At 41.3% G+C, this 24,376-nt stretch overlaps 1 protein-coding gene across 2 annotated transcripts in view; it reads right to left on the bottom strand.

The window, feature by feature from the left end:
* Positions 1 to 24,150, bottom strand: part of sdk1a (sidekick cell adhesion molecule 1a) — a 769,571-nt gene extending 745,421 nt beyond the window's left edge. For both annotated transcript variants that reach the window (XM_073060649.1, XM_073060650.1), the window contains exon 1: positions 22,570 to 24,150. In XM_073060649.1, coding sequence (XP_072916750.1) covers positions 22,570 to 23,182 — 613 coding nt within the window. In that variant the 5' untranslated portion in view covers positions 23,183 to 24,150. The remainder of the gene's footprint in view (positions 1 to 22,569) is intronic.
* Positions 24,151 to 24,376: the final 226 nt, after the last annotated feature.

The following is a 24,376-nucleotide window of genomic DNA, read 5'->3' as shown; positions in this document are numbered from 1 at the left end:
AGGCTCTCCCACCCCAAACACCAGTCTGTGCAGATGCTGTGTAATCTGCTCCCCAGTTACAATTCAGTGCCAAGAAATATCAGACAGCATACTGCATACGATGAAAGAAATTATATTTATGAATCTTAAGGTCTAGTTAAAGACAAAAAACAAAAAGGGCCCATAATAATTAAACAGTCAAATGTGCACAAGTTGGAGCTGAACTCTTCCGAAAGTCACACGTATTCACCGATCTTCAGGAGATCCCCAGCACATTTCCCTATCAAATAATTCGAAGACTGGATCTCCTCAGTGTCTTCTCTCTTCATCTCCCACTGAACTAAAAAAAACCGAGACCAATCTCAGTGTTCCTCACAAAACCTCCCAGTTTCACTATCCTAATTGGATGATCAACATTCCTCCAAATCTCGCATCAGAATCACCGGCATGTGTCATGAAATCTGTCAACTTAGCAGCAGTTCAATGCAATACATAATATAAACAAATTACAATATATGTATATTGATTAGACTAAAAATTGCGCAAAAACAGAAATAATATATTAAAAAGTGAGGCAGTGTCCAAGGGTTCAATGACCATTTAGGAATCGGATGGCAGAGGGGAAGAAGCTGTTCCTGAATCACTGAGTGTGTGCCTTCAGGCTTCTGTACCTCCTACCTGATAGTAACAGTGAGAAAAGGGCATGCCCTGGGTGCCGGTCCTTAATAATGGACGCTGCCTTTCTGAGACACTGCTCCTTGAAGATGTCCTGGGTACTTTTGTAGGCTAGTACCCAAGATGGAGCCAACTAAATTTACAACCCTCTGCAGATTTTTTTGGTCCTGTGCAGTAACCCCACCCCCCTCCCCATACCAGATGATGCAGCCTGTCAGAATGCTCTCCACGGTACATCTAAAGAAGTTTTCGAGTGTATTTGTTGACATACAAAATCTCTTCAAACTCCAAATGAAGTGTAGTCGCTGTCTTGCCTTTATAGCTGTATCGATATGTTGGGACCAGGTTAGATCCTCAGAGATCTTGACACCCAGGAACTTGAAACTGCTCACTCTGTCCACTTCTGATCCCTCTATGAGGATCGGTATGTATTCCTTCATCTTACCCTTTTTCTGAAGTCCACAATCAGCTCTTTCATCTTACTGACAATAACCCAAACAGGCTGAAAGCAGAACAGACTGCTCTTACGGAACTGCTAAAATGAGATACCTACAGCAAAAAATGTGAACCAGGGTGTTATACACATAATAACCACTGTATAGAATACTTATTTAGCCTTCCCTTTAATTCTGTTATTAGTCTGTACCTTTGCTTGAATCATTTTGCTGACTACCAGAAACATCCTCTCATTTATTAAGATCCTTTAAGCCTTAATAATCTATCTTTGCATCCAGAGAGGGGATAAACACCAGCATCAGAAAGCTCATGCAAGAACATCTGCATAGTGAAGATGCATACACCAGGATGCTCTTCATTGACCACAATTTGGCACTCAATACTATCATCCCCTCAAAATTAATCAATGAGCTTCAAGGCCTAGGCCTTATTACCCGTTTGTGCAACTGGATCCTCGACATCCTCACTTGCAGACCCCAGTTAGTACAAATTGGCAACAACATCTCTCCCACAATCACCACCAGCACAAGTACACCACAAGGCTGTGTGCTTAGTCCCCTGCTCTCTCTTTACACTTATGACTGTGTGGCTGAGCACAGCTCCAATGCCATATTCAAGTTTGCTGATGACACCACTGTCGTTGGCTGAATCAAAGGTGGTGACAAATCAGCATATAGGTGGGAGATTGAAAATCTGGTTGAATAGTCCCACAACCACCTCTCACTCAATGTCAGCAAGACCAAGGAGATGATTACTAACCGCAGGAGGAGGAAACTGGAGGTTGGTGAGCCAGTCCTCAACGGGGGATGAGTGGTGGACAGAGTCACAACTCATGTCAGAGGATCTACCCTGGGTCCAGCACGTAAGTGCCATTACAAAGAAAGCACGATAGCGCCTCTACTTTGAGAAATATGCGAAAATTCAGCATGTCATCTAAAACTTCTACAATTTTGATAGATGTGGGGTGGAGGGTATATTGACTGGTTGTATCATGAGCTGGCATGGAATCACCAATGCCCTTGAATGGAAAATCCTACAAAAAGTAGTGGACACAGCCCAGTCAGACAATCATGGGTAAAGCCCTCCCCACCACTGAGCACATCTACACAGAGCACTGTCACAGGAAAGCAGAATCCATCATCGGGGACACACCTCCGCCCAGGCCACATTCTCTTCACGCTGCTGCCATCAGGAAGGTACAGGAGGTTCTGCACTCAAACCACCAGGTTCAGGAATAGTTATTACCCCTCAGTCATCAAGCTCTTGAACTGATGGGATAACTTCACTCAACTTTACCTGCCTCAACATTGAGTCGTTCCCACAACCTATGGAAGCACTTTCAAGGACTCTTCATCGCATGTCCTCAATATTGATTGCTTAATTATTCATTATTTCTGTTTTCTCGTTCTTTTTGTATTTGTAGTTTGCTGTTTTTTTGCACATAGGTTGTCTGTCTTATTGAGTACGGTCTTGAACTGGTTCTATTGTGCTTTGTGTATTTACTGTGATTGCACGCTAGAAAATTAATCTCAGGGTTGTATACGATGATATATATGCACTTTGAAATGAATTTATATTGAACGTTGAAGTTTCTGTTTCTGTAACCCATCCGCTTCAAGGTTTGACATGTTATGCATTCAGAGATGCTCTACTGGATACAACTGTTGTAACATGTGGTTATTTGAGTTACTGTCACCTTCCTGTCAGCTTGAACCAAGCTGGAAATTCTCCTCCAACCATTCTCATTAACAAGGCATTTTCACCCACAGAAGTGCTGTTCACTGGATTTTTTTTGTTTTTCCCACACCATTCTCTGTAAATCCTAGTGACTGTTGTGCATGAAAATCCCAGGAGATCAGCAGTGTCTGAGATACTCAAACCACCTCATCTGCTGCCAACAATCATTCCACATACAAAGTGACTTAGATCACATTTCTTCCCCACTCTGATGTTCAGTGTGAACAACACTTGAACCTCTTGACCATATCTACATGCTACATGATTGGCTAATTAGATATTTGCATTAATGAGGTGTACCTAATAAAGTGGCCGCTTGTTTATATTGCATTTCACTTTTCCCTGGTTGACAGTATCTGCTACTTATCCACCTCCTTGAATAGCCGTTTGTAATACTTCATTGAAGTTTTCATTGACTACAATTAGCATCAGTAAAAAATTATGAGGTAGCACATGAATAATTTAGAAAATAACGTGTACAGTTTGTAATTTAAGTGATCTTTATTGTTCAATTCCTAACTTCAGAACATATAACTGACAATCAGGTATGATTGGAGTGAAAGTGGTGCTTGGCTACCAGATTTTCTAAACTAGTGGATATGAACACACGCACAAACACTTATAATTCATTTTTGTTTATAAAGATGTTGCACAGTATTGTAATAGATACTTCAATGTACCCCTGAAGGTTACAGTATAATGCAAGAAATAAACCCCTGTTCAGACTAAAGACAACATTCAAAGTTGGGTCCTGGTGAATGGGATTGGAACGTTGAAACCTGGGTGGCTGTGAGTGGGATGAGACTGTGGAAAAATTACCAGCTGAGCCTGATGCCAAAACAACCAAGGTTTCAAAAAGATCTGAAAGTGGATTATTAGAGTTTGCTGTGTGCAAACCTTTATGGAAGACTGCACCTTTTAATGCTTGCTTTATATTGCTTTTGCCTTCAGAATCCCAGAGTCATCATAATGATTATAACATAATTTTATCATAACCACTGTACTATATCTGCCCTATTATTTCTTGAAAAAATTCCATTACACTAATAAAACAGCCAACCATTCAATTTATTCCAATATGTCTCTTTGTGATCCACCCAGCCCCCATCACCATCTCTTTCCCTTTCCATCTGCCCATCACCTGTACACTCCTCTCACTGGTTCCCCGCCCATCACCTTCCCTTTATTCCATGCTCCACCTTCCTCTCAGATTCCATCATCATTAACCCACTTATCACTTCTGCTTCACCGTCTGATATCATTCCAACCCATCTGCCTATTGTGCCTCCTCACCTGCGTCCACCTATCGCCTTCCAACTCTTGCTCTGCTTCTTCCCTCCATCTTTGTATACGTGCTACCTCCCCCCCCCCCCCTACCTTTTAGTCTCGGATGAAGGATCTCAACTCAAAACACAAACTGTCCATTCCCCTCCCCAGATGGTACCTGACCTGCTGCCTTCCTCCAGATTCCAGCATCTGTAGCCTCTTCTGACTCCATGTCACTCTCACATTAGTTTATAATTTTTGTTATTATGCTAACCCAGAACCAAGAAACTCTTTTATGTGGAAATTAAGCCAGCGTGACAACTTCAATCAATAAAAGCCTGATTACAATCTCCCAAACAGACAATGGTGCTCCACAATAAATTCCAAACCGACTTTCTTTAATGTATAGATGAAAAGATAAACAATGTCTAATATCAGAGTTAAGGAGGAACATTGAAAAAAAAATGGTTTGGTTAACATGGAAACAGGCCATTCAGTCCAATCCGTCCATGGCAACTAAGTTTCCTACCTATGCCGGTCTCATTTTCCTGAACTCAGCCTATATCTCTCTAATCTTTCCAAACCAAGCATCTGCCCAAATGCTTTTCAATGCTGTAATTCTACTTGCCTCTATTACCCCTTCTAGCAGCTTGCTTCACAGCTGCTGTGAAAGAAACTTATTTTTGAAAAAAAGAAAGACAGAAACAGAAATTACCGTTTTCATGTTCAAGAAATTCAAATGGATATTTACGGATTCAATTTGTCCCTGCATGCCCAAAGCACTTTCCATATCAATCTTGTACAGGATCACATCCTTCGTCATATCATACTCCTCCAAGGGCAACATGGGGTAAATAAAAGCTTGATAAAAATGTGCTGAGAACATCTGTCATTGGGTATCCTTGGGCAACCAGATCACCATTACCATAACAAGGCAGGCCCCACACTTACCTCCGAATGTTTAGATCTTCCTCTCTCTCTCATTGAAAAGAGGATTTTACAATACTTTTATTCAGACAACAGGTGGTGTAATGTTGAACAGTTCTTCAGATTCAAGGTGCACAAGTAGAAACTCACAATGGCAGCCCAGAATATACCGAAGTGCCTGAAGCAGCCTACGTTCCAAGCAGCTAAATTATCTCTAATTATTAGGTTATTGGCTGTGGTTCCTACACACAACCAAATGGTTCTTGCTAAGCAAGAATTGCACATTCTGAAACTTTTGAACGAAAGCAGAATGTGTTAGCCATTTCATACAACTCAGTGACCTTTTTATAGAAAGGAAACAGACTTCTGTTTTTACTGTCTAAGAGTCAGAGAATGGTACAGGAGAGAATAGACCCATCATATCCACACTGACTGTTGAACCCATTTGAACTAATCCCATTTATCTGCATTAGATTCATAGTCTTTTATGCCTTGGTTCAAGTGCTTGCTCGGGTGTATTTAGATGTAACCCCTCACCAGAACTAGAAAGAATAACAGCACTTGAAGGCAAACAGACCAAAGGACAGAATGTGAGTACAAGTAAAACAGTATAGAAATTATGGTAATAACATGCAAATTAAAATAAAAACATGATATAATATTCAGTGAAAACAAATACAAGAAGAAAACTACAGAGATTGTAATGTTAAAGTGAACATATGAATAGTTAAGGCACTGCGTCCCCGACAGTGTGAACAACTGAGAGCTCATGTGAAAAGTTGTAAATTGAAAACAGAAGAAAATGACAAAGTGGAATAAAAGGAGCACAGGTTTGAGAATATACAGGACGACACCAAGCATGCAGAAGCAGGATTAGGATTCTGTTAAACCCCCTCCATTTCGATGAGCTTCATCAGTTTTCAGGGAAATAATTCTATATGCACAATGTAGAGTATTTCATGAGATAGGAAGGGGGGGGGGGCAGAGCGTAGAAGAAATATAGAGTGAGATTGTTTCTCCATGCCCATCCTAGGAAGCTGATTATATACTGGAACAGACAATAGTCACAAAATGCTCTGCAGTCTGAATTTTTATATCCCATCAACTAGATGTCTCATGGTGACTAGAACTGTTAAAAATAAACCAGACCAAAATAAAGGACTACAGCAAAGACTGCAAAACACAAACGGCTACTGTAATATGAACTGGTCACCAAATCTTCAATTAAAGTATGTATGAATCTTATTTTGCCACATCTTTGTAGGAAATGTTGGAAACGTTCAACAGGTCATCTGCAGCATCTTCAGGAAGTGAAACAAACACCTTTCTTCAAAACTAGGAAAGGTGAAAAGAAATTTAATTTTAATTGCAGAGAGCATTGCACGGGAATAAGGCAAAAGGAGAGACAACATCCACAATGGTGACAATTTGGTCATGTGAGAGAGCAAGAGAACAAAAGGAACATGGAAATGCTCTTAATACTCAGCAGGTCAGGCAGTTATGGTGCAGGAAGAGTGAATCAATTTAATGCAAGAATGACCCACAGCAGAAGTGACCAGTTCTTATACAGACAAACCAGGTGAATTATCTGAAGCTGCTGAATTTGATATTTTGTACGGAAGGCTTCAATAAGCCAGTTAGAAAACAAGGCTTTATTCTAAAGCTGTTTCAGCTTTGTGTTTTGTTATAACAGTGAAGGAAGCCACAAAGAGGTGAATTAGAATGGGAATACAAAATTAAAATGCATTTAATCCAAGACCTTAATTCTGTTAATAAAGTAAAAATAGCACTAGGCTATGAGCCCCAATCTTGTTTCACAATTGAACAAAATGTTTGCAAAACATGTATCTCACAGAATTTCCTACCCAATCTCAAAATTTCTTCCTTCTCTTTATCTAAAATATCCCATCAGAATCTTCAACATTCACTGCCTAAGCATCTAGTGAGAATTCCAAGTATCTGCTTAGCAAAAAAAAAATTCTCATCCACTGGGAGGGTAAAGAAAGGATACATCCATGAAAAGATTAGCGTATCATTACTGCACTTCCCATCCCCAGGCCAGTCACTTCCATCAAACTCCAGTGTTCTCCCTTATCCCATTAAATGTGCTGAACCACTTTCCTTGGGTCAATATGCAAATGTTACAGCAGGCATTGGAAAACTGAAGAAACTGACATCTTCAGGCCAGGTGTTAACACCATTAAAAGAAAGCCACTACTACAAATTCTTGGGATTTGGCAGTAAACCCAGCAAACACCTCGTATGACCTAGATGGAAATGACTTCGAGTGGTGCCTGAATCTCAAGTCAAGTCAACTTTTATTGTCATTTCGACCATAACTGCTGGTACAGTGCATACAAGTTGGAGAGAACGAAGAAAGTTGTCTGACTGAGGGCAACAGCAAACTGAGAGCCTGGAGAGGGGAGTTTGCGGAGGTGAAGAAATTGCGGACAAATCTCGGAAGAGGGAAGCGGAAGCTTGAAGGGAACCTGAAGATGACCATCGACAATTCAAATGAAGTGCAAAACCTGAAAGTTGATCTGGAAGAAGCCATGAGGAAGAAAAAGCTGGAGAGAAGTGCAGTGAATACTGAACTGGAGGCTGACCAATCTTTAACTGCTGCTTTTCAGGTCGGGGTGGAAAAAGCTGGTGGAGTAACTGCGTTCCAGATTGAGATGGCCGGGACGCGTGAATCAGAACTGCTGAGCCTGTGGCGAGAGTTGGAGGGGCCAGAGAAGAAGCTGATCTCTCGATTGCAGGAGGCTGAAGAGACTGCAGGAGCAGTGCAGGCCACGTGTTTACATTTGGAGAAGATCAGACAGCAGCTGCCGATCGCAGAAATGAGGAAGAATACGGATTCGAAGACTGATGTGCTGGATGTGTGGTTCATGCTGCCTTTTGCTGACTTTCCCCTCGATTGAGGAAGAGACCTTTGGCCCTTTTCCCACTGAGTCAGGTGTAGTGGGGAGGGTTAGCTGTGTGCAGTGGGGGGCATGAGTGAGAGGTTGAGAGAGGAGTTGGTAGCGGGCCCGAGGTATCCCCAGTTGTGTCCGAGACTGAAGGGTTTAGGTGAGGGGGTACGGAGGTCTCAGAAGGGTTCGGGAACTCCCAGATAGTTGGCCTATGTAACACCTGAGGAACAGCGCGTGAGGGTTACTGTTTGGGAAGCAATGTCATTGTTTGTGCCTGGGTTAGGGTTTGTGTTGGCAGGAAGAGTGGGCGAGTTATTTAATAGTCATGAGGACATGACTTTTATTTGCTGGGGGGAAGAGTGTAAAGCGGGGTTTCTTCTTCTTCTTCTTTGTTACTGTGTATGTTAATCAAAATGGCTTCTTTGTTTTGTTAAAAGTAGGAATGCTTCTTTGTTGCAAGAGAGTGCTGGAAGCTTGTTTGGGTTAAAATTTACTGATAATGAGAATTGTATTCCTTTATAAACCAATTGGGATTAATGTGGTTCTTTCTTCTGAGTCTGCAAGCTATTGTTGGCGGGCTTTTGGGGAGTCGGCACGAGGGGGTGAGAGAGAGAGGACACGATGCTGTAAACTGGGCGAGGAACGGACCCAAAGTGGGGGTCCGAGGCCAGGAGGTACACCGAGGAGAGGAGACGAAGCTAGATGTGCTTGGCTGACCACTTTGGGTGGTCCTCAGCTGCGAGTCGAGGAGTTCGGAGGGGATCGAATGGTGGCCAGAAGATTTTGTTAATTGAGCTCCAACGGTTGTGCACAAAGTGGTTTGGACTTTGATAAGTTTGGTGCCTTTTCGTTATTTTCTTTTCCTTCATATATACTGTATGGTTATTAATCAGTTATCGTAATCTTTATAAATTGTAATCATTTAGTCGCATATGGTGTATGTCACACAGCATCCACACCAGCTGATTACCCAGTTTGGCGGGGCCGAAGGCTGCTCCCCTTAGACGAGAACAAGCTGAGCGAGCCTGAGGCGACCCAGGGGGTTACAGTAAAAATGAGACAACGATTTTCAGGACCATAGTGTTACATGACACAGTACAAAAAACTAGACTGAACTATGTAATAAAAAAAACACAGGGAAAGCTACACTAGACTACAGACCTACACTGGACTGCATAAAGTGCACAAAAACAGTGCAGGCATTGCAATAAATAATAAACAGGACAGTAGGACAAGGTGTCAGTCCAGGCTTTGGGTATTGAGGAGTCTGATAGCTTAGGGGAAGAAACTGTTACATACTCTAGTCGTGAGAGCCCGAATGCTTCGGACCCTTTTCCCAGACGGTAGGAGGGAGAAGAGATTGTATGAGGGGTGCATGGGGTCCTTCATAATGCTGTTTCCTTTGCGGATGCAGCGTGCAGTGTAGAGGTCCGTGATGGCAGGAAGAGAGACCCCGATGATCTTCTCAGCTGACCTCACTATCCGCTGCAGAATCTGACTCGAGAGTCAAAGGCATAAGTCATAAAAGGTCATGTACAACAGTTGACACTGCTCCCCATATTTCCAGTAGTCATCGTACAGCAAAGATCACATCCACTGTGCTCCAAAGTGATCAGAATACAAACTGCAATTCAGAGAGCCGCTTTTCAGCCAATGGGAAGAGGAGTACCCTTGTTTTGACCTACTCAAGACAGACAATAGCAAACCTTCTCTGGAGCAATCAAAACCAAATTCATCTCCTTTTTTTGAAAATGACCTTACCACTGGTGTCTCTGAGGTCCTCTGAAATATCCTCCTCATGGGAGAGGAGATCTTAATCTCTTAAGGTATTCTTGCTTCTCAGTGGGCATATGGCCTTTTAAACCATGCAGGGTCCTCGAGACCTTCAGCACCACTTTGTGGCAACATTTCTGATGCCACCATGGTTCTGGGGAGTGCTGACGGAGAGAACAGAGTGCATCAGGACAACACTTGTGTCGTGTGGACATCTCTGAGGTATACTTTGGAAGTAATCAAGTGTCAGTGCTTGAAGCGGAGCATTGTCATGAGGCATTGTAAGAGTCTTCTACTGAAACAGGGTGTTAATAATGAGACAGCGCTCTGAGCATTTTGTCAGGAGGACTTCATTGGAATCAGCTTTCCCTCCTCTCTCAATACAGATCACAATTTTCCTCAAGATTTCTGGCAATGGCACTGAATTTACTCAAGAAGATCAGCTGCTCACCTCTGATGCTAGTTAAGATTTCCACTGCTCTTCAAGCCCAACCAGAAGGTTGGAATAGAAATTGTGCTGAGACCATTGAGAGGTCCGTTCATATATGATATTAGCGTGCAGCTTTGCAATGAACTGAATCATGGGGCCACTAGTGTTATCCATTAAGTGAGTGACTGAGGTGTCATATTTGTTCATTCTTAATGGCAAAACTCACACCATATAGTTGTTGACGTTCCATTCCAGCTTTGCTTTTCCACTACCTTGTCCTTCGATTTGGCTATGTTCTGCCTGTCAAGCCCCTCTCAAATTTTCCAGACTACAAGAACATTGTAACATTCACCTTTATCTCCCCTGACTTTCTTCAAAGTTCAAAGCACATTTATTATCAGCGAATGTATAGTGCGGACAACCTTGAGATTCATCTCCTCACAGGCAGTCACAAAAGAGAACCCCAATAGACCCCTTATTTTTTTTTTTTAAATACATTGTCAAACACCCAATGTGCGGGGAAAAAAACAACAAATCGTGCAAAAAATAAAAGTATTCAAATAACATTCAGAACTGAAGTTCATGAAAGTGAGTTCACAGCCACAGAGACACTCATCACTGCAGCCTGTCCAAGAGACCGTTAGGTGCAGGTCATAGCCTCAGTTACTGTGCTTCACCAGCACCACCTTAAACCGTAAGTACACTGTGTTATAATCATTACCTTCCAATCTGTTGTGACAGTTCCAGAATCTAGGATTATTGGAAAATCATCTCTGATGCATCTACCAACTCTAGTTAATTTGTTCAGAACATCAAACCCGAGCTTTTACATTGACAAGTAGTAAGAGTTTATATTTCTGCTACAATAGATATTCAAACATCATTAACAATTTCCTTATTGTTCTTAAGGCTTCCTTCCGGTTTTCATAAATGTATATCTTTTCTGAAATGATAAATTTAAAAATGTTAATTTATCACTCTTCTGCCTCTAAGGGACCACAACTTTGAGCTACAGTACTTTATTCTTTCCCTATTATTGCAGAATTTCCTATTTCTCACCAGATATGAGCAATACATGAATTTTAAGTTTGTCATGTGACTTTTGAAAGGGTATTGATAGATTTAAAAGGATTCAGGGTATCAAGGACGTTAAGTTATGAAGATTCACAGATCTATCATAAAAAAGACGAGCAGAATACATAATTCAGACTTTAACAATGCCGAGAAAAATGGATGTCACAGAAACTATGCAAAAAAATTTAAATATGGCAGAGTCAGGATACTGAACCTTAAAATCACTATTGTCATTGTATGAATGCTCAGCTCTGTAATTTGTACGTCTTCACTTCAGTACATCCTCAAACATCTATCATCTAGAATTCATCCACATTTGTGCACTAGAAAATTGTTTACAGATTTCATTTGTCAGTGCAGAAACAAATTCCATATTACAATTCACAGCAAAACCTTGTTCCAGATAGCGGCACACAGTTCTTCACATTGTTCCAAGTAACTTCTGAACTATTCAATTCACAATCTCTGCCCGGAACCAACAGACCCAAACTTGCCTACCCCTCCCTCTCTGCCTCAAGTTCCTATTGGACTCACCATCTTTCTTCAGACCTCTCTGCACCTCAATATCCCTTCCTCGTGCAGGACAAAATTAACCTCCTAAATTTCACTGCTTAAGATGACATGCAGTTGTAGTAGAGCAATTACTCAAGTCGAGTAGGGGGTTGTCTATTGATGGGTCCTCGGGTAGCTGTGGAAGCCAATCCAGGATCCACATTTTCTGGTGCAGTGTGGGTAAGAGTAAGTGGGGGCTGTGTTGATGGTTGGGTCTTTTTGGTTGTTTCAGTCTGTCCTTTCACAGCTGCCACTCACTCTCTGCGGTACAGCACAGAGACCAAATGAGTAATTAATTCATAAAACTGCATAATCCTATCAGCTGTTATAATTATATAAAACGTCTCAACATGCAGATAACTCAATCTTTACAGATTATGTTTTTTTTAAAAGTGAAATTTTATAATCGGGGCAGAGCTCTGCAATCATCATGTAATTCAATTGCATTCGTGGCTTAAAATGTTAAGCGATTAGCAGTACTCAATTGTTCTGTGCAAACTCCCAAAAGCTTACATTTCCTGTTCAGTCCAATATGATTAATATGAAACATGAATAAGCACTGAACAAAATACACTGGGTGGGGAACATTTAACTTAGTACTTAGTGGTTTAGCTATAGCCTCCAATTTTTATTTTGTTTCCCCTCCTTTTCTCTAACTTCAAGTAACATTCTGGTTAAAAAGGAAATCAGAACTGAACCTTAAAATGAACAGGCGTTTCCAACAGATAAGTGGCAGGCCTAATTTTTTCCACAGTCCCATTGTTAAAATTATTTACTTTTCTCAAGTGGGCCAGGGTTCAACTGCAAATCTTCGGATTATGACAGATACGAAATAAAGCAAGGCAGGGACGTTTGAAACATTCAATCAGTTTCTCATTCAGTCTCTGAAAGAGTGGAAGAAATTGAGTGTATTTACACCACTATTAAACTCATTTGCCTTTCTAACTTATATATTAATCTATAAATGCAATACATTTCATTATACTTAATTATTTTTGAGAATTTAAATACTCATTAAAGAGAGTAAATATTTCATTTCAGCACTGGATATGAGATTACTTCATTATTACTACTGATTATATTGTTTTAAAATGTGACATTTTTGAACTTGCATCTGTTTGCCATTGCTTGTTAAATAACTGGCATTACTTAACATTTCAGGTAGAATGGTTCATGTGAAATCTTTGCAAACAAGTGCTACAGATCTAAAAGATATAGTTAACTTTCTTTACAAGCTGGTCCATAAAAATTAGAAACAAGTTCACCCATTAGTTTGGCATATGAAACACTAGAATATCTAAGTAATAAATGTTTCAAGTTCATCTCCAGAACTACACCACATCACACAGTTTTGACTCGGACCTAGGTGGAATGCAAGAAGTAATCTCAGCTAACTTAAAAGGGGATAAAAACAGCCACATTCCTGCTATCCCTAATTTAGTAATCCTACTGGAAAATGGATTGTATATGCTCTCTGGAGTCAAATACATTTCTGGCACTTATGACAGCAACTTCAAAAAAATAAAGGCCTGCCTGGTCTTGTATCTATGAACTTGTTCTCTCCTTGTTCTCTAAATTAATGGTGAGAATTTGTATAGAACTGAAGTATTTAGAAAGGTGTGACAGCACTATTTTTAGAAAGAGAGGGACAGTACTTTAATTATTTTCTTTTCTTTTATGCGTGAAGCACAATGACGCAGAAGAGCTTTCCTTCAAACTTAAGTAATGCAACAAGTCGATAGCTCTGTCCCATGGCATTTCTTAAATAGGTAGATTCAGCATTCTTTACTCCAACACTATCTTTTGAAGGAATGCAAAGACCTAGTGCAAAGGTCAGTGTGTTAGGTACACAAACCAATACTTCTGAAGTTAACTTTCACTGTGACATCTCAGGACCACACAAGAAGGTATTTTATTCAAACTAGAAAATAGCCATGGCCCTTTCCATTACAAAATAATGTCTTCACACATAAGCAATTTTCACTACCATTGACCCTTTCACATAGATACAAAGTGCATTGATATTAAAGAACATTATAGATTCAACAATCAGACTGAGTTTTATTATAAAATGGATAACTATTTAGTTAACTTCCAAGAGGTTTTCTCCCTTTTCCATGCATTCCCATTGCCACGAGGATGATTCCAGGAATGAAGGGGTTAACATATGAGGAGCATTTGGCAGCTTCAGGCCTGTACTCACTGGAATTTAGAAGAATGCATGGGGATCTCACTGAAACCTGCTGAATGTTGAAAGGACTGAATAGGGTGGATGTGGAAAGGATGTTTTCTGTGGTGGGGGTATCCAGAACTACAGGGCGCAACCTCAAAGTTGAGGTGCCACCTATTTAGAACAGAGGTCAGGAGGATTTTATTTTAGCCAGAGAGTAGTGAATCCATAGCCTGCTCTGCCAGAGACTGCAGTGGAGGGCAAGCCAGTGGGTATACTTAAGGCAGAAGTTGATCATTTCCTGATCTGTCAGGGCAGCAAAGGATATGGTGAGAAGGCAAATATATAGGGTTGAGTGCAATCCGCGAACAGCCATGATAGAATGGCAGAGCAGACTCGATGGGCTGAATGGCCTAATTCTGCTACTATGCCTTATGGTCTTGTGCCCCTAGTGGTTACACAAACATGAGAAAATATGCAGAGATGCTGGAAATCAAAAGCAACACACATAAAAATGCTGGGAGGAACTCAACAGGCCAGGTAACATCTATGGAAAAAGAGTAAACAGCTGACATTTCAAGCCAAGACCCTTCTTCAGGAAGTTCGTGAAAACAATGCACACTCAGGTTGAAGGAGCAACACCTTATTTCCATCTGGGTAGCCTCCAACCTGAAAGCACGAACACTGATTTTTTCAAACTCTGGTAATGCCTCCGCTCACCATCCCCATTTCCCTCTCTCACCTTATCTCCTAACCTGCCCAAAACTTCCTCCATCTCTTTCTTCCATGGCTTTCTGTCCTCCTATCAGATTCCCCCTTCTTCAGCCCTGTATCTGTTTCACCAATTGACTTCCCAGCTCCTTACTTCACCCCTTCCCCTCTCCTGGTTTCACCTATCACCTACTACCTGGTATATCTTCCTACCCTCCCACTACCTTCTTATTCTACCTTCTCATCTTTTTTCTCCAGTCCTGATGAAGGGTCTCGGCAGGAAACACTGCCTGTTTACTCTTTTCCATAGATGCTGCCTGGTTCCTCCAGCATTTCGTGTGCTCCACAGTGTATCTATTTTGGCTGCCACATTTGCTTACAAGGCAAGATTTGGACATTTTTGATAAGCAAGCAACTGACAGCAACGCATTCTGCAACAGCCAAAAGTGGTTACTGACTGCCACTAACCACTTTATCCACCTGAGCTAACCTAATCTCAAGGAAATCCGTTATAGGGTTAACACTTTTGACCCATTCTGACTGCTCTCAGGATATTCTTTTAAAAATAACTTTTTACCCATCTATAAAGATTTTGACCATTTACCTCATATGTGGGTTAGTTTCATTGGAGGGAAATTGGGGTTATGTTGCTTTTCACATTATATTCTTTTTAAATGACACAAAAATTGAAATTAAATTAATTTGAACACCACTCATACCAATAAGTTTGCAAAAGATTTGAGCTGGAGAAACCTCTCTAAAAGGCATCTTTGGATTGAACCCAGTCTTGCTAAAATCATTCTTGCTTTCAGGTATCACTCAACTTCCACGTGCAATATTAAGTATTTCCAATCCCTTCTACCCTCATTAAATTCAAATGCATTAATAACTAAATCAATCTGATTGATCTGAATACTGCAGCCTTATTTAGAAGAACTGAAGGAGGTCAAAATCTCCAAACATGGCCTGCAACTCCGAAGCAGTAGGTAAATTTGATTTCATCTGTTTCCGTCAGGTCCCCTGAAATAAATTAGTCTTAAAAATATCTGACATTGTGTAATGGCAGTTGTTATCAGGTCATATGTACCGAAATGAGACCTCCTGATGAGTCAATATTCAACTGAATACAGGTTCCACAATTGTTGCACGTCAAGATGAGAAACCTATCAGAAAGTGACACTTCCTGTGATGGCTTGACTGAGGCAGCACCCACAACGTCTCTCCCAAGGGAGGACACAGGGTTTAAGCAGAAACCTCCCAGCTTTGATGCAAGACTAGAACATCCTCATCAGTGCCATAAATGCAAAGAGGGAAGTCACGATTCCCTTGGGACCCTGACAAAACTACTTGGGCAAAAAGGTGAGAGCTGGCAAATGGTTGACTCACCTAAGTGAGAATTACCACCCAGTCAAAAGCGCACAAATAAACATCATATTCTTGTCAAAAATAAAAACCTGCAGCTCAGAAAACTGGTGCTGGAACTAACCTCAGCGTCCAAATTAGGGATTCAGTTACAGATGCTTTCTATCAGTGCAGGTGGACCTGCTAAGCAGCACGTGAGAGATTACCCAAGTTAGCTGATTATTGCTGTTAAATCTTGTGAGCAACCAGAATGAGGAATGGGTCATCAGATTTGCACTGAAAAGTATCCTTCCATATAAATGGTGCGTCTCAGATCTGTGCTGGTTAGAGGGTTAAAACACCCACCACAGAATAGAAGGTAGTGTGTACCATACTGGAAGCTACCACACAGAAGTTAATGGTCTGTGAATTTCTCCAAGGATAAGAAAATATATCAGGAAATAGAGGGGCAAAAAAACTATATTGCCAAATTGAAAGAGTGAATTTCCAGATCAACTGATCACAGAATGAACCAAACCAGCATGAAATAAGGGCAATACCTCAATAGAACATCCTCAAGCTACAGCCTAATTACTTTGAAGTGGTCACCTTGCAATAGTGAGATAACAAACTTGAAGACACTTCCAATGCCATCCAAGTCTTCAATGAAGAACAGGAGAGCTGACTGCTTCTGGTATAATAATAGATAACTGCAAGCCAAGGTTAAGACAGCAAAATACATAAGTATTCAAACTTACATGTAGAATAAAGTCCTTGTATGAACTATCAAGAGCAATCAATTGTTCTCTACTTTTTAGAGGAGCAATAACACTAACAACGATGTTACATAATTGGTGAAGTACTGTAACAAAAATAAACCAACTGCAATGAAACAAAAATGGGAAAGATAGGTGGGACTTATCTGGAATACTGATATGAAAGCACTTTGGAGTAGGAGAACAAAAGGAACAGGAGATTTAATTCTTTATCAAACCGTGAAACAACCAAGAGAATTTAAAATTGCAGGAAGACCCCAAGGCCAATACTCACAAGGAGAGACCCAGAACCTGGAAGTCACAAAGGGAAGCTGTAAGTCAAAGTCCAAAGTAAATTTATTATCAATGTACATATCTCACTATATACAAACCAGAGGTTCATTTTCTTGTGGGCATACTCAATAAATCCATAATAGAATAATAATCATAATAGAACCAATGAAAGACTGCACCAACTTAGGTGTTCAACCAGTATGCGAAAGACAAACTAGTCAAGTACAAAATGAAAGAATAAGAAATAAATATTGATAAAGAGTCCTTGGAAGTGAGTTCATAGGTTCTGGAAACATTTCAACGATGGGGCAAGTTGAGTGAAGCTTTTCCCCTTTGGTTCACGATGGTTGAGGGACAGTAATCGTTCCTAAACCTGGTGGAGTGTCCTGAGATTCCTGTACCACCTTCCTGATGGCAGCAGCGAGAACCAGCATGTCCTGGGTGGTAGGGTCTCTGATGATGGTTGTTGCTTTCCTACCCCAATGTTTCACATTGAAGTGCTCAATGGCAGGGAGGGCTTTATCTGTGATGGACTAAGATATAAATACTAGCGTTGGTAGGATTTACCGTTCAAGGGAATTGGTGTTTCCGTGATGCAACCAGTCAATATACACTGCATCGCATATCTATAAAGGTTTGTCAAAGTTTTAGACATCATCCCTCATCTTCGCAAACTCCTGAGGAAGTAAAGGTCCTGTCATGCTTTCTCTGTAATTGCACTTACCTAGGACAGGCCCTCCGAAATAACACCACCAAGGAAATTAAAGTTGCTGACCTCTCCACTTTTGATCCTCTAATGAAGGCTGGCTCAATGTCCTCTGGTTTCCTCCTCAAGTCAATCATTCTCTAATTGGTCTGAGGGATAGACCCTCAGAGATGACACTCAGGAAACTGAAACTGCTCACCCTTCCCTCAGTGAGGACTGGTGTGTGTTTCCTTGACTCTTCCTTCCTCAAGTCGACAATCAATTCCTTGAAGTGACCCAAGCACTCACTGCCAAGGAGGTGAAATCGTTCTCCAGCCTGAGAACCCTCTCCAAAGCTGCAGTGAGCAGCGAACTGGGAGACGGGGCAGAGGCCCTCTGCAGCAACTTGGAAAACTCCTGAAGCTGTGAGCCAACGTGACACTCATCTTCACAGAGAGGGCAGTCCATCAAAGGGCATCCCTCGTTGTGAAATTGTTTCGTGATAACAGGATTAGAAAACCTAACTCTGCGAATACATTGTTCAGTAAAACTGAGATATCCTGTGCAAGTAGCACTTTTGCTGATGACGTATCATCGTATCAAGTCCAGAAGCCTCTGATTTACCTCCCACAACACAAGAGCACTACCAGCACCCTGACCGATCCCAAACCGTTACGGTCACTCCAATGTCTCCAGCGTCAAGGTCTCCACTGCTGAAATAAAGCGTAGCATCACTATTGGAAGCCGTGATACAGTGTCTCAACCCAAAACATCAACCACCCCTTTGACTCCACTGATGCTGCCTGACCTGCTGAGTTGCTCTTGCAACTAATTTATTACTTTTAGAACATTCTAGCAACTTGGGAAGATTTTTGTGAAACAGTCACATCATGTCAGTCGTGCCTCGTTAAATAATGAGGGATGGGAGGAAGCACACTGTGATCAAGCTTCTGCTGTGACATGTCCAGACAACCACAAAGTTGTACCTATGGCTTCAGTTTGCTTATTTTATTTATTGAGACAGAATCAGCCCTTCCAGTCCTTTGAGCTGTGCCACCCAGCAACAGCAATTCCCCCCCACCCCCACCCTCACACCTGATTTAATCCTAGCCTAATCACAGGTCAATTTACAATGACCAATTGACCTACCAACTGGTAAGTGTTGGACTGTGGGAGGAAACCGGAGCACCCGGAGGAAACCCCAAGTGGCCATGCATCCTCGTGTTTCTCCCTCCCCCCACCTTTCAACTCTACTCCTCATCTTCCCCCCCCCCCACCCCACAAGCTCTGCTGAAAAGCCTTGGCCTGAAAGAGCAACTGCACTCATTTCTACAGATGTTGCCCCGGTGTCATTTACCAAACACCTGCAACCAGGAGAACATCAGAATTGTGCACTTAAGTCCCCAATGGTTGTTTCACCTTGAAACGATGGCTAGCATGATTTACTCTGGATTAAATTGAATTTTATATAAATTCATACAAGAAAACCAAATACTAACCAATCCAATAACAAGGCTATTCTTTGAGTTAATATCTTTTGTATGTTTATACATTTGGAACCCAAGGTAGGGAGTGGGTGGTAATAGGGAGGATAGTGAGGTGCAGAGAGCTTTATAGAAATGCATTAACTTCAAAGAAACCTTACTGAAACCAGGCATTGAACTCACAATGGATAAATGGCTTTTTCCTCTTTCCAAATGCACACAAACTTGCATTAAGTAGTTTATCATTACAAACCTCTGATATTTGGTTGATGTCGTAACACACAGTCATATAAATTTGCATATGATATTGAAGATAGGGAAAGGCTGTACTGTTACTCGTGTTGTGAAAGTGTAAGATGCGAACAGCAAAAGCGGAGTAGATGGAGAAAAAAAAATCTCCATCAATTAGTTCTGGACCCAAGGTCTTCAACATCCTTACCTAATAGAAATCAATGAATTTTTTGGTTTACGAATTTGCTATTTGTGGAAGGCTCATAATTAGAAAGAGGAGCGGTGTCCAAGATTTCGTTCAGGAACGGTATGGTGGTCTAACACTATTACAGTGACAGCAACCCAGGTTCAATTCCGCTGCTGTCTAGAAGGACTTGGTAAGCTCTCCCTGTGACCTTGTGTTTTAAAGCTGCTCCACATTCTAAAGATATTCGGTTCAGTAGGTTTATTGGTCACTGGGCAGTACGGGTTTGCTGGGCCGGAAGGGCCTGTCGCAATGCTGGGTTACAAAATTTTAAAATAAACAATAGGTTTTAATTACCTTCCATGACACCAATTTTAAGATTATGTCTCTGTATTAACATTTTTTCCACCAGAGTAGAGCTTCAATCTACTTAGCAACTTTAATCACCTTAAAGACGACAATTAGGTCCCTTAATCTTCTACACTCAAGGGACTACAGCACAAGTCTACTCCATACAACTCATTATAATCCAGCTCCTGGATCAATTGGATTAGTATTTCCTCCAATGCTAGCATTTGCTTCTTCACAGGAAATGTCCAGAACTATACACAACGTTCTAAGTAGTATCAGACCAAAGTTTTGTAAAACCAATGAATGAATTGCATGTATTAGGAAAAGGCCAACATTCCCTGGGCCTTTCAAATATTTTCTCAACAACAATTTTCAGCCCCTTTGCAATTTTCTACTCCCAATTTACACCTGGCAATTTGCAATCTGCCACCTAACTTGTTACTGTCGACCAATTAAACCTCAGCCACTTTACGAAGGATAAAAAAGTTAATTAGTACTAAACTTGGAGCAAAGTGTTCATCTCATCCTGCTAAATGGAATGCATGACCAACTTCCTTGTTATAAGTGGTTGACTTGCCATGTCTTATGATCAATTTCTTCTGTTATTTTACAGATCTTCAAAGCAGATATTCAGGTATGCAGATTAATAATTTTAGTTGCGCATGCTCTCTTGGGATTTGCAATTTTTTTAAAAAAACTATATAACATTTAGTTTTACCTGCAATGAATGTTTAATAAAGCACTCATGAAAATGGCAGAGGGATAACACACAGAAACAGGACTTTTGAACAACTAGGTACCCCTGCAATATATTCCAAGTATCAAAAGAATACAAAGCAGGAGATGGCCACCTGTTCCATTATTCAATATGATCTCAGCTCCTACCCCACTGCCAGCAATTCACAGATTTTTCAAAAATTTATCTCCACTTAAAATACCTCCAATAATCTAGCTTCCACTACTACCCTCCTGTTCTTGAATTTCAGAGATTCACCACCCACAAGCAATCCTACTTCATCTCAGTTTTAAACAACCACTCCCTTATCTTGTAACTGTCTCCTCATTCAAAATTCTACAAGTGAAGACATCTACCTTGCAATGCCCCCTTAGATTTCATCACTTATTCTTGTCAACTCCAAAGGATACTGATCCAATTTCCTCAACTGCCAGCAAAAGGACAACCAACCCACTCCTCTCCTGGAACCTTCTGGTGAACCTCTTTTGGAGTGCCTCCAAAATTAGTAAAATTGAGTATATTTCTTAACACCATAGTTACCTGTACCATTGTTCTCTTTTTGTATTTTTTAAATTATTTTCCAGAATGAGTTTTTTTTTGGGTTTAGTGATAGCTCTCTACTTTAATGCTAAAAATAATCCTGGGCAGTGTGGAAAATGGAGCTCAGAGCTTCAACTCTTGATTCTGAGTTGATATCTGATTTGGATGCTTGTGTCTAGTGGGCTGGCCATCCCACTGTAATCAACCGATGCCAAGAGGGGGCTCATAAGAAAATGTTCATACCACATCCTTTCAGATGGTTAATCAATCCGTCCTTTATTTTTTTTAGCTGCCTGGCCTGCTGTGTTCCACCAGCATTTTGTGTTGTGGTGTTGTTTGAATTTCCAGCATCTGCAGATTTCCTCGTGTTCGTCCTTTATTTGAAACTATTTTCACAGGCAAAGTGTGGAAACATGAACAACTATGAACTGAAGATATGGATATTAAATAATTAAGTTAATCGACAGGTTCTCCAATCATTAAAACATTCAATCTATAGGAACTTAAATAAAATGCTAAAGATTTGCAATTTTCCATTTTGCTAAACAAACATCACATCCTGGGATACGAGGGGCACTGGAACTTGAATAAAGTACCAGTGCATATAAATTATGACGATGTCGACTTCAAGAAAATAAATTTCAATAGCAAAACATACAAGATGCGTTTATTCGCCGAGTTCAAAAAGGAACAATTCCGTGCCCAATACTTTGTGACACATCACAAATAAACAATACGATCGCGAAGCAACAACACTTTTAATCGGTAAACTGGAGCGGGTTCTGTTCATAGATTGGAGACTGCTGGATCAAAATAAATTAAAACAGAACAGGGATTGGGAGATTGCTTTGAACTGGTACTTGGTATTGCTATTGCCAATGAAAAGTGGAACCGGTAAAGGCACTAATTTATACTGATAGGTACCTAATGTTTTAATTATTTATCCTTCCTCCCTGGAAAGAAATTGAAAGAGGACGCTGTCTCATTAGCTCAGTCGCCAATGGATAATTGTTCCTTACCACTACGAGTCAGTTTGGAAAGTAAGCCGCCTGTGAAAAATGATAGCGTATAAAATTCCACGTTTAACTCTTTCGATGCGCTATTTGGCTGCAGTTTTCAAATCGCTACTTTTCTTATTGATTGTGGAGCAACTTTGAAAAAATAAAAAAAAATCGTCCAACTACAATGCACACGTGTTCTACTCGGCGATCACGATGAAAAGAAACACAAACTGCGTGTAAACAGCATTTTAAGCCTCCACGCCAGAGGATGATTTCAGACCTACTGAATGCTAGTCTCATCTTACCTTGCGCAAGGGTCTGTAGCACGTGGATATGAAACAGCACAAATGTCCACAATCTCCCAAAACATCCAAACATATTAAAGTTTCTTCTCGCACTGGCAAATCTGGCCGTGTTTTTTAATTTTCCCGATTTCGGTTCCATGATCGCTCCGATCCCACCACCACTTGGGATCCCAATCACCTGATTATTGATTACAGCTCTCAAACAAGGCCCTCGCTTTATTTCTCTTTGGTTACTGATTGCACTGTCCGTACTCTCGTTTTCTTTGGCAATTCCGATAACCTGAGTACGGGCTGAATGCGGGCGCTGAGCCGACCCCTGTTCATCGGCTCCTCTTAGGTGAAAGGTCCCAATCGGACCTTGCACAAATGTGCTTTGGCATCGATCCTTCGAATGATTGATTACAAATGTCGCTGGTCTTACAATTAGTTTATGGCTCGGAGCCTCAGAGTGCGGTGTCCTCTGCCTAGTTTCCCCGCTCGAATGACCGATCAGCTCCTCCTGGCCCGGGGTTTCAGCCCCTGATGTAACGATTACCTCTGGGCAACCACCGTCCACAACTAACACTGCGGTCACCCGGTTATCGATCACTCCAGAACTCGCGTCTCCCATCATCTGTTGATATCCTCGATTAGTGCAGTCAGATCGCTCTCTTGCAATTGATTATGCTTTGGTATTAACTCTTTCAATTGCCGATTCCTCCTCCCAAACCAACGTATCTTTTCAAAAAGAAATCAACGCCACCTCAGATCTGCTGCTTGGTATTTTCTTTTGCCCGGTTGCGATGGGGAGGAGGATCGGGATTGGTTTAATCCTTTGCCGCCTGGAGATTAATGATTAGCACCTCTCCGGTCAGCGTTCGGATCCCTCTCCAAAGTCCTGATTTCCTGAACGGCCACCGCGATACCCTCTTCCGACCGCCTTCGCCCCGCCACCGGGGAAAGAGGTAGAAATGGGCGCGTTTGCTTCCCAAATCTGTTTTCGTAATTCCTCTGACACCTTCTGATCCGAAGCTGGGGAATTCCAGACAGTAATAATTAATCCCTTTGAACTTAACTCCCTCGTTTAACTCCGGGTTGATAATTAACTCCAACCATCTGGGCGCTTTTTTTTAAAACAAAACGTGTTTATATTTCCGAGGAAAGTTTGCTTGTTCCCCTAATAGTGTGGTGCTATAAGTAAAATTCCGAAATCTTAATGAGATCCAACAGTACTCAATCTCGACCTCAAAAGTTTCATCTCCACACTTGGAATAACTCCCAACTTTGAGCAAATCCTTCACCCCGCCGTAAAACCTGCAGTTGACAAAGTTTTATCATTCAGTTAGTGCTTTGAACGGTACTAAGGACGCAGCACCCCACACGCACAGATATAAAAACACATCCAACATGCTTTTAGGGGAGGGGGACCTAAATTCCGAAAACTTTGAACCCCTGGAGACTAGAAAACATGAAATTCTGCAGATAAATCCTTGTTGTTTACTTCCCTCCTCGCTTTCATGTTGATGTAAAGCATTTGTAACGGAAGTTTCTAATTTTTCCTTCCCGGCCGCTTTCGCTCTCGCCAGACAAACTCCTTCGCTTCGAGCTGGAGCAAGCTCAAGCGCGTCCCCATTGGCCGCCACCATTAACCATAACTCGAAACGGCATTGGTTGAGAATCCGCCGGGGACAATTCCCATTTTTGATTGGCCTACTTTCTCTCCTCGCACGCCAAACGGGCGGAATCGGGGCATTGATTGGTTAAAACCGCGGTCTCCGTGTCTAATTGCCGGTCCGCAGAAAGGTGCCGTCTTCGCATTAGCGAGCGG

Source organism: Hemitrygon akajei, chromosome 11 (genome assembly GCF_048418815.1).
Source record: "Hemitrygon akajei chromosome 11, sHemAka1.3, whole genome shotgun sequence".
Classification (NCBI taxonomy): domain Eukaryota; kingdom Metazoa; phylum Chordata; class Chondrichthyes; order Myliobatiformes; family Dasyatidae; genus Hemitrygon; species Hemitrygon akajei.
The sequence above is the reverse complement of the archived record's forward strand: the minus strand, read 5'-3'. Positions and strand labels throughout refer to the sequence as shown.